This window comes from Sesamum indicum, linkage group LG5, assembly GCF_000512975.1.
Source record: "Sesamum indicum cultivar Zhongzhi No. 13 linkage group LG5, S_indicum_v1.0, whole genome shotgun sequence".
Lineage (NCBI taxonomy): Eukaryota > Viridiplantae > Streptophyta > Magnoliopsida > Lamiales > Pedaliaceae > Sesamum > Sesamum indicum.
This window is the reverse complement of record NC_026149.1, coordinates 214,776-229,450: the sequence shown is the minus strand read 5'-3', so window position 1 is coordinate 229,450 and position 14,675 is coordinate 214,776. Positions and strand designations below refer to the sequence as shown.

At 32.8% G+C, this 14,675-nt stretch overlaps 2 protein-coding genes across 5 annotated transcripts; one reads left to right on the top strand and one right to left on the bottom strand.

Annotated features, from left to right (window-relative positions):
- Positions 3,252 to 7,278, bottom strand: LOC105161483 (transcription factor RAX2). 4 transcript variants are annotated; one of them, XR_002287056.1, is made up of 5 exons: positions 7,082 to 7,277; positions 6,840 to 6,969; positions 5,969 to 6,710; positions 4,143 to 4,239; positions 3,252 to 3,475 (listed from the first exon to the last, which is right to left on the bottom strand). XR_002287056.1 is itself a non-coding variant. In XM_011079181.2 (4 exons), the coding sequence occupies exons 1-3, from the start codon at positions 7,215 to 7,217 to the stop codon at positions 5,978 to 5,980; spliced, it is 999 nt and encodes a 332-aa protein (XP_011077483.1). In that variant the 5' UTR covers positions 7,218 to 7,277; the 3' UTR covers positions 4,057 to 4,239; positions 5,969 to 5,977. The 4 variants fall into 4 exon arrangements, 2 of the variants coding, with proteins under 2 accessions (XP_011077483.1, XP_020549322.1); XR_002287057.1 differs by lacking the exon at positions 3,252 to 3,475 and having other exon boundaries at positions 4,054 to 4,239; positions 5,969 to 6,129; positions 6,257 to 6,710; positions 7,082 to 7,278; XM_011079181.2 differs by lacking the exon at positions 3,252 to 3,475 and having other exon boundaries at positions 4,057 to 4,239.
- On the top strand, positions 11,917 to 14,407 carry LOC105161359 (S-adenosylmethionine synthase 3). Its single transcript, XM_011079015.2, has 2 exons — positions 11,917 to 12,073; positions 12,920 to 14,407. The coding sequence occupies exon 2, from the start codon at positions 12,926 to 12,928 to the stop codon at positions 14,096 to 14,098; it is 1,173 nt and encodes a 390-aa protein (XP_011077317.1). The 5' UTR covers positions 11,917 to 12,073; positions 12,920 to 12,925; the 3' UTR covers positions 14,099 to 14,407.

Sequence of the window (14,675 nt, the reverse complement as noted above, 5' to 3'; positions counted from 1 at the left end):
ATTTCTCTCGGGTTGTAATAACAAAAAGGAGCATAAGATACACACACACACATATATATATATATATATATATATATAACAAAGTGTTGGTCCCAATTTTGACAAATTCGTTCTAAATTTGAACCATTGTCATCCCTAATCACATTGTATCAAATATTTGAATTATTGTATATTTTCGTCATAAAATAAAAACTGATCAGACCAAATTATTCCTCGAAAGCTATCGTAACTCTTTTTTTTTGTTTAATTTTTTAAATATTAAATGACATGTCGAACACATTTTTGTATTCTTATCTTGCAAAATGTCCAGCATTATACAAAATAAGTTTGCAAGGCGTTGATCCATTATATAGGTAAACACATACAAGTATTAAGTTGAAACAAAAATGTGTATCCCATATGATGTACGCAAACGTCCTATATTACTTACAAACGAAAAGTTTAGGTGGCTTATAATCATAAGATCAGTTTTCTCTTTTTGACAACGCGTCTTTTTAAGATAAATCCATAATTTTTTTACCAAATCAGAACAAATAATACTTTATATAATAAAATACGAACCAATTGAAAAATCCAATCGCCTTGCAATTAATTGCAAGAAAAAGAGAAGATGAGTTGAGCTAGTTGTATGCCCAAGTAGAGGCAAATCTTTTAATGATTTCCAATTATTATTTATGTATAAAATAGTTTGTAATGAAAGCATATGATATTCCCAAGTTGTTAATATTGTGTGTCTGCCAAGTAGGTGTAATCCAATCAGAATAGAGAGCTGCCCCAGTAATAATATAGCAAACGTCTCAAATTTTGTGTACATGGAGGCACCTCTCACTTCTTCTTTTCTTATCATTTTCTTCTACTTAGGAAATAAAATGATACGTACTTGTCCCCCCTACCAAATGTATAACATTTCTTTTTTATTTTTTACATTCTAATATAATTTATACATTAAAATGCTGTTTACTTTGGACCATTAGATTGGATCAACAAATTCGTACAAAATTAAAAAAGAGGTAAAGAGACCGTTTTACCCTCTTCTTCTCTTTGCCAGACGACCCCCTTCCACCCTGTCCCGTAATTCTTCCCTACGCCGCTCTTATTCTCATCTAGATGAGGGTTTTTTAACAGACCAAACATGCATGGGACTGCGTTTAATCCCATCTACATAATTAAAAAATGAACTCCCTGTAAATAACACTGAGTTTTCTTTTTATCATTAATTTAATGATAATTTATTTTATCTCCCAAATAATTCATATCACAAAATAAACGTCATTTAATATAGATGACCAAATACTCGTGCTGAAAAATTATCGGACGCACCATTATTTCATATTAAATTATTATCAACTGATCATGATAATTTATAGAATTTTGGTACATTTAAGTTTCGAAGCGTTTACTTGTGTCAGCTCGATCAAATAGTGATTTATACGAAAACCTTTTAAATTAAAATAGGAAATCGTTGAATAAACTAGTGAATTTGATTCTCAACTCATAATTCAAATTCATATACAATAAAAAACAACGATTGAAACATTTTATTATAAATTAGCGTCATATTTTATATTGCACGTCATATATATAAACGATAGGCATAACATACTTTTTAAAATATATAGTGTATACATGCAATATAATATGATGTACAATACTAATTTGCAAAAAAAAGGGAAACCTTATATTAATCGCATATGGGTTATTTTATATAGTTAATAAATAAATTGATATGCATGCATTGTTATTATTATTATTAATTTTGGTGAAATAAAAGTAGAGATATGGAAGCAAATGACAAAAAGAACGTGTGATTTGTATTTGAGATTTGAATGATTAAAGTTTGTGTAGTGGGTAGCATTGCAATGGCATGCGTGAAAATTATGTCCTTTTGCCCCACACCCTTTTTGTCCTTTTTTTTTTTTAATAAAAATAAAAATAAAAATTCATTTTTCAAATATTTGTATCATATTTTATTTTGGAAAAGAGAAAGATTGATGATGGGGCACATGTTTTCTTTTTGTCAAAGAATGGGAATTGGCAATTGATTGTTGTACGGAAGACAAGATAGGCTGGGCCAGGTTGGTGACACACCCAAATACTGGGTAAAACATATAAACTAAATTAATCTCTTTTTACTCATTTGTCCTTGCGACCCGCAATTCATGTTTTATTATTGGCAATCGGCAATTGATAGTCCTTGTGACACATCAATATCATTGGGTATTCAGGCCCATATTCACACTATGGATCCAATGCTGAACCCACTCAAGCCCAAATGACTACTTTGTAGATGGACTCAGCCCAGTTAATGTAGTTCGGGCCCGCCCATGTAAAACCCGCTCTGTCCACAATACATGAGAGGTAGACGTTGTTTCACGGACGGACGGGCTAATCAAATTTTATTTCTTTGGGCTATTCAAATTCATTACCGTCACTGAACCAATAATCATTGGATTTGGTAACTCGATCCGTTGATTTAACAAATTAAAATTTGAACTTTAACTTTTCGTTTGATAATTTTTTAAGCTCGACTCGAGTTGGATTTTGGTTACGAAAAAAATAATAATAACAAAATATATTTTGATATGACTTGTAAATCAATTAGTGTCTCATTGCACGAGATATAATTTTTACTCCGACTTTACATAAATATCATAATTTTGAACTGAAAAAACACCTAGTTAGGAAAATCGATTTTAGGATAGGGAGGTGCTTTTAGCTGCTCTGATTTTTTTTTTTATAAATATTTTATTTTTAAAATTACATACTTAAATTTGATATTTGAGTTTTAAAATAATTTGAATAATTATACATTAAATGTATACTTTCACATATTTAATATTTTATAATTTTTATATTTTATTTGCTATATTATCTAACTATATTATTCTTATATCATTAAAAAATATAAATTAAATGGCTATGATTAACCTATAATATATATATATATATTTACAATCATACAAGTTTAATTATTAAATTAAACATTCAATTTTTCTATTAATATTTAAAAAATAAATATAAAATATACAAATCAAAATAAAAATAGTATCTTTTAAACACATGAGACGGAAATGATTTTTAATCAATTAAATTTATTTTAGAAATAATTGATCTTTCCTCAAGCACTATATATCTAATTTGGCTTTTGTTTGATTTTTATTTATCTATAAACATTACCACCTTTCAATTCTGCAATAATTTTTATTTTACAAGAATTATATCTGTAAAAGTAAAAATTTTCGCAGACATTCTTTAAAAAAGATAGTAGGGGGATTGGAGGAGAAGGGTTTGTGGGTTCAAACAGTAATACCTAACATTGACAAAGGTTTGATAATCTGTACGTAGTTGCAAGGCTCAAATCCAATGGCTCTTCTGTTTGGTGCAGACTTTCTTAATAAACCCTAATGTTTGAAAACGTCAAGGACTTTTGTCCGTTGGCGTCTCATCTATTTGCGTAGCGTAGCTGTTCCAAACCCTGGAAATTGGAAATTTCTTTGCTTCAGTTGCCTGACAGCGCACGCAATCCTGTCTGTCTTCCACACCTTTTTGGTAATAATAATCTCTCAAAACTTATAAAAGAGCATGTGTGTGTGTGTGTGTGTCTGACTGACTGTTATCTGTAAAGTTTTCGCCTGCTTTTAGGAAAAGGGTGTGGTATTTGTTCGGTTTTTTACTTCTTTCAATAGTGATTTAATTGGATGGGCGTCAGTTTTCAACTACTGCTTTTTATGACCTCTTTTGTCTTAAGTTCAAATGTTGAGTTCTTTGACTGCGTCTGCTGTTAAAAAAAAAAAAACAAAAAAATGAATCATTTCCTACACCGATAAATATTACGACTTAAAAATTATAATAAATTAATATTATTTATTAAAATAGGAAAAAAAATATATATATATATATATTGGTTTTGTTTGTAAAACAATGCTTGTGTGTTAGTTTGGCTATTCACACAATTGATGAACACACACTGCACGTATCTGTCTATATTTTGATGAAATTTTGCTATTTTTTGATGAAAACTTGGACATTAAATTAAATATTTTTAATTTTCTCAATTTTACGATCATTTCAAAAATCCCGTAGAGCATAAAACAAAAAAATCTAGAAACTCATATTATATAAGACTGAAAGAGTAATTTCACCTCCAGCAGCTGATCATTTGCATTTTTCACTAGACAGACATTCTTGGAGGACAGACATTTTCCGAGCAGTCTTTGCCTAAGACACCTAATAATCCTCCTGTAAAAATAGTTAAAAATTAAAATGTAATAATATATATAGCTGGCATTCAAGATTGTCTGTTCATTTATATATCTTAAATTCTTACAGAAGCAGACGAACCGGGAAGAGGTCAATGGGTTAATAATTACTTAATTTATTTTAATTAATCTGCTTCTTTTAAGCAACTAAATTATTGATTAATTTTGTCCAGACCTTGCAGCAGCCAACCTAGCCAGTATTTAACTAAGGCATTGTACACTCGAATTCACATTTCTTTTTTCTGGAACCTTTTTGGACAGTTTCCTATGAGAATCTATTCATGACTTCTGTTTCCACCTCTCATCCATCGGTCCTAATTTATTTATTTTTTTAAAATAAATCGATAATTCTAAATCAGTCAGCATGCTATTATTATAATATTCAGTAAAAAATACATCCGATATTTCTAAATCAATTAATAAATTGATCAAAGTAAACAAAGAAACATACTAAACTAAATAACCTGTATTCGTTGGAATCAAACTCATAACCTCTTGGTCGATCAATCTTGATTTATTCAAGTGGATTTTTTGTTTTTTTCGTACTGATGCAATCCTTACTCAAGCTAATTAAAATACCTGAAGAATATCCCCTCCCTTAATTTAGACCAATTTATTAATATTTAAATAATTATTTCAATAACTAAAAATGAATTTCTGGTAAAAATTCCATCAAAAAGGAAAACAAAAAAAAAATTGGATTCTAAGAAAATATATTCCAGGGTCATGAATTGTGGGTTATGTTTATTTAATAGCAACCCTTTGTTTATTTATATGATTAATTTAATATATTATTTGATTGGAAATAATTAATGTAATATTCAGTTTTTCATATCTAAACAAATCGAATAATGTAATAAATTATATATAAAGAAAATATTGACCTTAATTGTTTTTGTCAAAAATTGTTGTATGTATGCATGAGTTCTGATAAACTTCAAGAATCATAATTAAAAGAAAAAAAGTCTTGAAGTCAAAAATTTGAAATGGTCGATCTCAAAATGGTTTGAAATGGAACGTCGTAATCAACTGACATGAAAATGTAGGTTGCCTGAATTACTCAAACATTTTTATTAATTCTTCTGCACTACTGTGAGAAAATGTGCATTGATCTTTGGACGATTAGGACAACACATCAATTTCTCTGATTCATGACTTCTGAACAATGGTGGTTTTCTTTCAGCAATATCATAGCAAAGATTGGCAGAAAGACTCAGATTGTGATTAGCATCAAACTATTTTTTAATTTTTTTAAATAAGAAACATATATTTATACATATACACACTGCAAAAAATAAAAGATCTTAATGGCTATAAAAAAAAAATTGATATTAAAATTAGTGTTGAACTAATTATTAGTTGAACTATGATTTTTCTTTGCAAGTATTGAAACATTTTCTTGCAGTGATAATCCTGTATCAGATTCATTTATTAAAATTGGGATATCGTCATCTGCTACGTCCAATTTAAATAAATCAAGTTTCAGCACTGATCATGATATCTGATTTCTTGATTTCAGGGAGATGGGGCTTCTCTAGTTTCCATGAAAATTTACATCCGAAAGTTGCAGTAATGATCAGGACAGTAGCGTACAGTTGTACTGTCGAAAAAGGTGTTTTTCATTAAAACCCACCATTTCCCCCGGAACTGATGATCAGAATCTAGGGCTAATCCTAGTTTAATTTGAAATCTGATCAAGAAAACCTTACCCTCAACCATCACCGTCGATCTTCTTCTGTTTGGATCTCATCCATAAAGAAATTGAGATTGTTGCTGCACATGTTGTTAGTGCTAATCAGCTGCTTGATCTCCTCAATGCTGTAATCCAGTGGATTTCCCCCAAAGCACTCGTTTCCTGCTGCTGCAGCTGCTGCTGATGATGAATAACCATGATCAATGGAAGTAGTGGTCAAGAATTTCTGATCATCTTCATCAACCCCATTGCTGAAACATAAATTCTGATCACCACTGGGGAACATGTAATCATGGTCCAGTACCTGATCCTTACTACGGCCATGAGTAGTAATCTGGTGGTTGGTGGTGCAGCTCCCATCAGATGAGCTGCAGCTAGCTTCCCCTCCAAAGATGAGGAGATTGCTACTTTTACTATCTCTGTTGATTATCTGATCATAATCACCATGTAACGGGCCCACAAAAAACCCATCATGCGCACCAGAATTTGAAGAGATGAGAGTGGTGAAAGTAGGGGATAATATGGGCTGAAAACCTCTGGAGCAATTAGCCCTAACTGGAGATGTAATGATTGAGGAGTTGTGTAGAAGGGAATTATGTGGTGGTGATGGATATATGGTAGGTTGATGTGGGCTCTTGTGGTTAGATGACAGTGGTGGAGGCATAGACATCATGAGTTTCTTCTTGAGCTTTGTGTTCCAGTAGTTCTTGATATCATTGTCAGTTCTGCCTGGTAACTGACCTGCTATTATTGACCACCTGATTTTGTTTTGTTGTAATAACAACAAAAATGTGTAAGAAATTTGAAGTAATTATAACAACATGCACATGAGCATGAGAGATGAATGCTAATTAATGTTGTGATGATGAAAAAGAACAACAAACTACCTGCTGCCAATGGAAGCAAAGAGGGAGCAAATGATTCTGTCTTCATCATCTGAGAATTCTCCGTGCTTAATGTTGGGTCTGAGATAGTTGAGCCATCTCAGTCTGCAGCTTTTTCCACATCTTCTCAGACCTAATTGTTAATTACAAAAAACAGCAAAACCACATGATGATATTGATCAGTATCACCATTCATTAATGAAATCGAAAACAAGTAATGAAGCATGAGACAGATAGATCAATACCAATTTTGTGGGGGAGAGCAATCCAATTGCCACCAGTGCCATGTTTCTCTATGTACTCCTTTAGCTTAGCATCTTCTTCAGGTGACCAGGGACCTTTCTTCACATTTGCCTTGTCACAGCATGGAGCTCTTCCCATCTCTCTCTCTCTCTTGATGCAACTAGCTAGGATACTTGTTGTTTGGACAACCAGCTCCTGCTCATATTTATATATAGGTACAAGGATTATTGTAAGAGATATTACACACAAGTCAAACTTAGATACACTCTAATTTCAACATCAAATTAATAACTTATCCACCCCATCAATCATCACCAACCAGAAACTCCCTCCACTGTTACCCTCACTTGCCTCTTTCTCTCTACTTCTTTCTTCAAAAGAATCCAAAGACTACTCTCTCCACCCAGTCTCATAATTTTAATTTTCAGTCCTCTAGGGTCTTGAGGTTCACTTTTTCAATCATTTTTTTAAAAAAATTACTTTTCATGTGCAGTATTTTAAAATTACAAGACATGCATGATTATCAAAATGAGTTTGTATAGGATCAATATTCCCGCCTTTCATACTTATAAAACTAAAATTGCAATTTCTATATATTACTAGAACTAAACGCCCAGGTCGTAACGAGTTATTGGAAATAGCTCTTTTAATTTGGTAAAGTCATATTTTTAGTCTTATAGAATAATAAGTTCAACGCATTTAGTGCTCTGCTTCACGTGATTTTTAAAATAATACCAGGATTAAGAAAAATCAACACATCTAATTAGACCTCTTATGGAATTTTTTTAAATAGTTCCAAGATTAAAAATAATCGAAACATGTCGAGTATTTTTTAATTTTGAGATCATTTTAAAATTTTCATAACGCATATGACTAAATGTATCAAGTTTTTTTAATTTTGAAATTATTTTAAAAATCTCATGATTAAATAGAGGACTAAATACGTTGAACCCATAACTAATTAAAATGTAATTTCACCTTTTAAATTCGTTATTAAGTTACTATACTATTCATTAATGCCTTCTTAGACATTTGAAATTCCTGAAATTCTTTAGAATTTTGTATAAATGAATGTATATATATGTATAGTTGCGAGAACTCAAATTAAAAACTTGAAATTTGGATCGAGATTCCGAAGATAGCAAGAAATTTAATATTGGGTTTGATTAGGGGATGAAAGTTGAATACAGTTCATTACATTATTGGCAGCCTTTAATTATAGGGCTTGTATGGAATGAGACAGATGCAAAATCTGACTGCCAACCTATTTTAACATAAGATACCCTCTGTGTCTTGTAATAATATTTTACATCTGCAAATGGATTTAATTAATAATTACTCAAGATTAATTATTATATACATATTAATTCAACTGCCAGCTCGGAGACTTGTAGTGGAGTATGGTCTAAACCTGATTTTCAGATAACAATTACGTTTCTAATTAATAAATATTGCAAATCAAGAACAATACACCTCATCTCATTCCATTTATTAATTATACTATTAACAATTAATTATTTTTTTTGGGGGGCATCTTGAAATTGTCACCATAAGAAATATAATTTTTTGTTATAATTAATTATAAAAAATTGTAGCAAATACTAATTAATTAACCACGGCTACTAGTTGTTTCTAGGGCGAGGCCAATATAATAATCACAAATAAAGATTATGCCAAATGTTTTGGTGATAAGTAAATCTATATATGATCAATGTTGATTAATTATGGTTAAAAATTTAAGTTTTTGCATTGATTTTTTATATATATATGTTGTGGGTTTGATCTGAGCTCAAATTAGCATTATAAGTTATATATGGATGGGATTAATGAGAATAAAATGTTTATATATCTTTAGGCAACGAATTACATTTAAATTTTCTAAATAAAAAACTGATTATGCATGGGATTAATGAGAATTAGAAACATAATCAAGAGGCAGATGGAGGGTAGTTGAAAGTTCTCTGAATCAGAAAAAGACGTACGTAGCTGTTACAAATGATTGAGAAGCAAATAGACGTTTCCTTTTGTACACTTCCATTAATATTCCTTTGCCCAACCTTAATCAATGTCTAAGAACGCATGCATGCATCTGCATCTTTTTCCTTAACAACCCTTACTTGCTTTAGGTAGAACTAATTATACGACAAATACAGTATATTTGTTGTGTGATTGATGTATATATAATTCAGAAAAAGTGGTTGATTACATGACAAATATATTATACTTTCTCTGCGAATGATTTGTTTTGATATATCAAACCTAATTTGATTAAGAATTTTTCTGTCCTAATCCTCACTATTAAAATGGTTGTGATGATGAATAGATTCTTAGTTTTCTTGTTTTTGTTCAAGTTTAATTAATATTATTACAGCATATGATTACCAGCATTTTACGAGGCCAATGGATTCTTACGAGTTTTGATGCATGAGTTCCAGCAGTACGAATGCATGAAGAGGAACACGGCCGGGTACAAACCAAATCATTGTTCCAAACAAGGGCGCGCAGTGTGGCAGGACTAAAGTGCAAGAAATCATGCTTGGTGATGCATGCGAATCATCTATTTCCACCCCACCCCCCCCCCCCCCAAAAAAAAAAAGCACAGAAAATAATTTGTTTAACCCACCAAACTTGATTCAAATTAGAATTTTCCTATACCGCTATTTTTGGTAATTGATAAGTTTTATACAGTATATGTTACTATTAAAATTATAAAAAGTATTATTATGACAAAAAAATAATTCTTAATAATATAATTTAATTTTTTATCAGCCTGATTAATGTTTTCTTTTCCGGTGCGTAGCCTTTGGTACGTAACTGAATGAAATTTATTACATTTTAATTTCACAACAGTTGTTTGGCAGCCTGAACCTGAACACATGCTATGGGCTAGACCTCGAAGACCCCAACCATTTGGGCCTATTATACAAAGTTGTTGTAATGGATTAGTCCATTTTGCTTCTTCAATACTTTCATCCCAAGATTTCCTCTCAGGCCCCATTGTTGGGCTGGACCAGTACCACACAGTTTCTAATAAGTTATTACCCACAACTTTGACATTTCCAGATTGGATCCAATTGGTAATAACGTATCATTTGATCTGCTAACATAAGGATGGCATGCACGAAATGAGTTTGTGACAAGATGGTTGATTTGACGGACGTACGAGGAACAAGATACAAGTGATGACCACGTTTTTCAATTTGGCAATGCAATTGTCGGTGGCTAATACATAGGTGGAAAGAATGATTACTACAAGGTTGGTGAGACACCATTACCATACCCATAACATTACTGAAAAAGACATCTGCCTACCCATTTTGTCCACAACAAAAACAATTAATATTCTACCTCTTCCTATATCTCTTTATCTTAACATTCACCAACTTCATTAAATTCAATCCCACAATATCTAATCTACACATTTCAAATTACCATAACAAATTGCTGCCCACTTCCTCCAAGTTATATATAATTATAAATATTTTTTTATTTTTTTTATATAATCATAAATACCTTTTAAAGTTATAAATACTCTAACAAATACTCACGACAATGGACTATTATAAAGGGATATTTGTAATTTTAATGGAGTATTTATAATTTATTAAAAAATTAAAAAAATACTTATAATTATGATAAATTTTAAAAGAGGAGGTTGTAATTTATCCTTAAAATTATTGAGGTTGCTATAAGGTCTCCATCACTTGAGTTCAAAGAATTTTGGGTAACATCCATTTTGAATAAGACTAGGAGGAAGAAAACATGATGAAGTAATAAGTTAACGTAGTTTTGTTTTATGATAAGTATTTGGGGATAAATTATTATATTATTTTTTTTTAAATTTGATATAATTATATATAGATTTCATATAATTTGATAAATTATATTTAGTATCTCTAACGCTTGTTAAAATTGCACATAAATTCATAAACAGTTAAAATTCAATAAATTTGTTGATATTAGTAACAAATTAATGAGAATTTATATTTACTGTAGTTGACTTATTGCAAGTTGACTATTTTTTTCTAATTAAATTACTTTTTTAAAAATAGATATTACCACATCATATGCATTATCGTAAGAAAATGTATAGGTTGTAGTTTGGTCAGAAAAGATCCAGTAATAAATTAATAAGTAACCAATCAATAGAGGCTGATTATGGATTTTTATTTATTTATTTATTAATATTAGCAAATTTGGTGAAGTTTGATTAATGGAGATCTATTTGTTACACAAAAACAACGTCAAGATTACTAGACATAATTTTTCAAATTACAAAAATTTTACGTGTAATTACACAAAATTTCAAGATAGGACGATGTGATTATTCCTAAATAATTTAAAATAAATGTCTTACTCAAATGATAATAACAAAAATAGACTTTTAAGAAAATTAGAAGCGCTTATTTCAGACATTATTAAACTGATATTAAGGATGTCGTGTTTGCGTCCGGGTACATTCAATTGTATGAAGTGTGACGATTTTTGTCTGTATTGTTGTAAATAACAGTATGGATTATGGAAAGAAAAGTTAAAAGGTCAAAACTGAGAGTTGCCTGAATTTTCCTACGCGTTGACGGCGACAGAGTTCCGGTGGGATAAAGACTTGTCACCAATTCCACGTACCTCCACTGATGCACTCAGTACAAGTCTTCCACTCCAAACAACTTCCAAGTTATTGCCTACCCCACAGAAAAGTAAAACCAACCTACGCCACAATATCAAACCGTTCATGGTTCCCTTTGATTGCCAGTTGGCGCCATCTGGTTCTCCTTACTTGATATTTGGGACCACCAGTTGAGTTGGGTAGGTGGGCGACGGAGATGAGAGAGAGAGAGAGAGAGGAGAGAGAGTAGTGGTAAGAGAGAGAGCGAGTCACGCGGATCTGCTGTATATATACCCTTCGTCTCCACTCCGGAAATTCATTCTGCGCTTGTGCATTGCTCTCTCTTCTCCTTCATTGTGATTTCGGGATATTCGTGTTCTACGAAAAGGTAAGAACACCAATGCTGAAATAGTTGCCTTTTCATTTTGTTAGATCTGTTAGTGGTTTGATCATTCTGGTTCCGATCTGTACCATTTCAGTGTTGTAGTGTCTGTGCTCATTTTATTTTTTATTTTTTGGTTCTGCATTTGGATTGTAAATGCGTTTTTTCGAACTCACTGTCGACTGATTTGATGTTTGCTTGGAGTGTTATTTGACATTCTCATAATTTGTGAAAGATATGTGGTGATAAAATGTAGAATTCACCCAATTTAGAACTTGGAATCTGAGTTGAGAGAGAGATGTAGAGATATATTCTTGGTCTTACTTCGTGAGATTCAGATCTTGTTGAGCATTTTATTCCTGGAGAGTACGTTGTGTGTGTGATTCAGGATCTGCATGAACTGTACGAAGTTTGGTGAAGATTTGATGGTTTAATGATGCTTGACGTGTAAAAAGATAATAATCGACTAGGTATGGTGCTGGTATGGTTATAGCACTATAGATCTCTGTTCTATCTGCCTTTCCGTGTTGATGCAACAGCCTTTGGATAAATAATGTTGTGGATCATTTGGACAACATATGATTTGTCATCGGTAATATAGTTTTGTTTGATCTTATATATGTGTTTATTAGTGTTTCTAGTTGACGGAAGACAGATTAAACAAATCATTTGATGCTGAAAAACTTGTTCCCCATACCTAGTATTACTTGAAACGAGCAATTCATTGTTGATATGCAGTTGATTTATTGCAGTCACTTGGAACAAGGAACACTGTGTACCTTATCATTCATTCAAATTGCATGAATTCATCGCATGAATGATCTATAATATATCTCTTGAAATGCATTTCAGATCAATATGGAAACCTTTTTGTTCACCTCAGAGTCCGTCAATGAAGGGCATCCTGACAAGCTCTGCGACCAAGTCTCAGATGCCATTCTTGATGCTTGCTTAGAACAGGATCCAGAGAGCAAAGTAGCATGTGAAACATGCACAAAGACAAATATGGTGATGGTCTTTGGCGAGATCACAACCAAGGCCAATTTGAACTATGAGAAGATTGTTCGGGATACATGCAGAGGCATTGGGTTCACCTCACCAGATGTTGGCCTTGATGCCGACAACTGCAAGGTCCTTGTGAACATCGAACAACAGAGCCCTGACATTGCCCAGGGTGTCCACGGTCATCTCACCAAGAAACCTGAGGAAATTGGAGCTGGTGACCAAGGCCACATGTTTGGTTATGCTACAGATGAAACACCAGAGCTCATGCCACTTACTCATGTCCTTGCCACCAAGCTTGGTGCCAAGCTCACTGAAGTGAGGAAGAACAAAACTTGCCCCTGGTTGAGACCTGATGGTAAGACACAAGTAACAGTTGAGTACAGGAACGACGGTGGTGCCATGGTTCCAATCAGAGTTCATACTGTCCTCATATCAACCCAGCATGACGAGACTGTTACAAACGATAAAATTGCTAGTGACCTGAAAGAGCATGTTATCAAGCCTGTAATTCCTGCCCAGTACCTTGATGACAAAACAATTTTTCACCTCAACCCATCTGGTCGATTTGTCATTGGTGGCCCACATGGAGATGCAGGTCTGACTGGTAGGAAAATCATTATTGATACCTATGGTGGCTGGGGTGCTCATGGAGGTGGTGCTTTCTCTGGCAAGGATCCTACCAAGGTGGACAGGAGTGGGGCATATATTGTTAGGCAGGCAGCAAAGAGTGTGGTGGCTTCGGGACTTGCCCGTCGATGCATTGTGCAAGTTTCATATGCTATTGGTGTAGCTGAACCACTTTCAGTGTTTGTTGATACCTACAAGACCGGTAAAATCCCAGACAAGGATATTCTTGCTCTTATCAAAGAGTCCTTTGACTTTAGGCCAGGAATGATTGCCATCAATCTTGACTTGAAGAGAGGAGGAAACTTCAGGTACCAGAAGACAGCAGCTTATGGTCACTTTGGCCGTGATGATCCTGATTTCACTTGGGAGACTGTCAAGATCCTCAAGCCTAAAGCTTGAGTTTGCCGGCTGCCACTGGACAATACTTCCGCAAATCGATTCCCTGTCTTATCATACAGGTTGCAATTAATAAACAAGATTGGCTGGATATATTAACACTATGATTCTTTTTCAGGACTCCGTCATGATGCGGGACCAGTACTGTTTTCTGCTTTCAATTTTGAGGGATATAGGAACCTGGAGAGTATTTGTGAAACTTGTCTGTTATCTTTTTTTGCTCTCCTCGGTAGCAACGTTGTATTGAAATTACTCTATGTCATTTCATCATTTCTGAATTTATAAAACGTTTTCCATAATTTTCAATTAAAAGTTGTATCAAATTTGATTCACTGCAACCCACCAGTTTGAACGTATGATGTATGTTGCCATCAATCGTTAACAACGGAAGCACTCAGGCCAAAAAGGATAGTAGCATTGGAGTTTCATATATTTAGCCAAATGAAAATTAAGAAGAGACATCTGACTGAGAATTGAGATGAGGGAGTGGCTCTAACTAAGATAATGTATTAACAGAAATTAAAGGTAGAAAGTTGGAAGTGAGAAGTTTGTCAAGAGTGCAGCCACAGGCGGTCATGTA

Excerpts from the sequence above, each read along its gene's own strand:
- LOC105161359 (XM_011079015.2), top strand. The coding sequence starts at position 12,926 with ATGGAAACCTTTTTGTTCACCTCAGAGTCCGTCAATGAAGGGCATCCT.
- LOC105161483 (XM_011079181.2), bottom strand. The coding sequence starts at position 7,217 with ATGGGAAGAGCTCCATGCTGTGACAAGGCAAATGTGAAGAAAGGTCCC. Across the intron at positions 6,970-7,081 it reads TGCTCTCCCCCACAAAATTG|GTCTGAGAAGATGTGGAAAA; the intron begins GTATTGATCTAT and ends ATTAACAATTAG. Across the intron at positions 6,711-6,839 it reads TTTGCTTCCATTGGCAGCAG|GTGGTCAATAATAGCAGGTC; the intron begins GTAGTTTGTTGT and ends AAACAAAATCAG.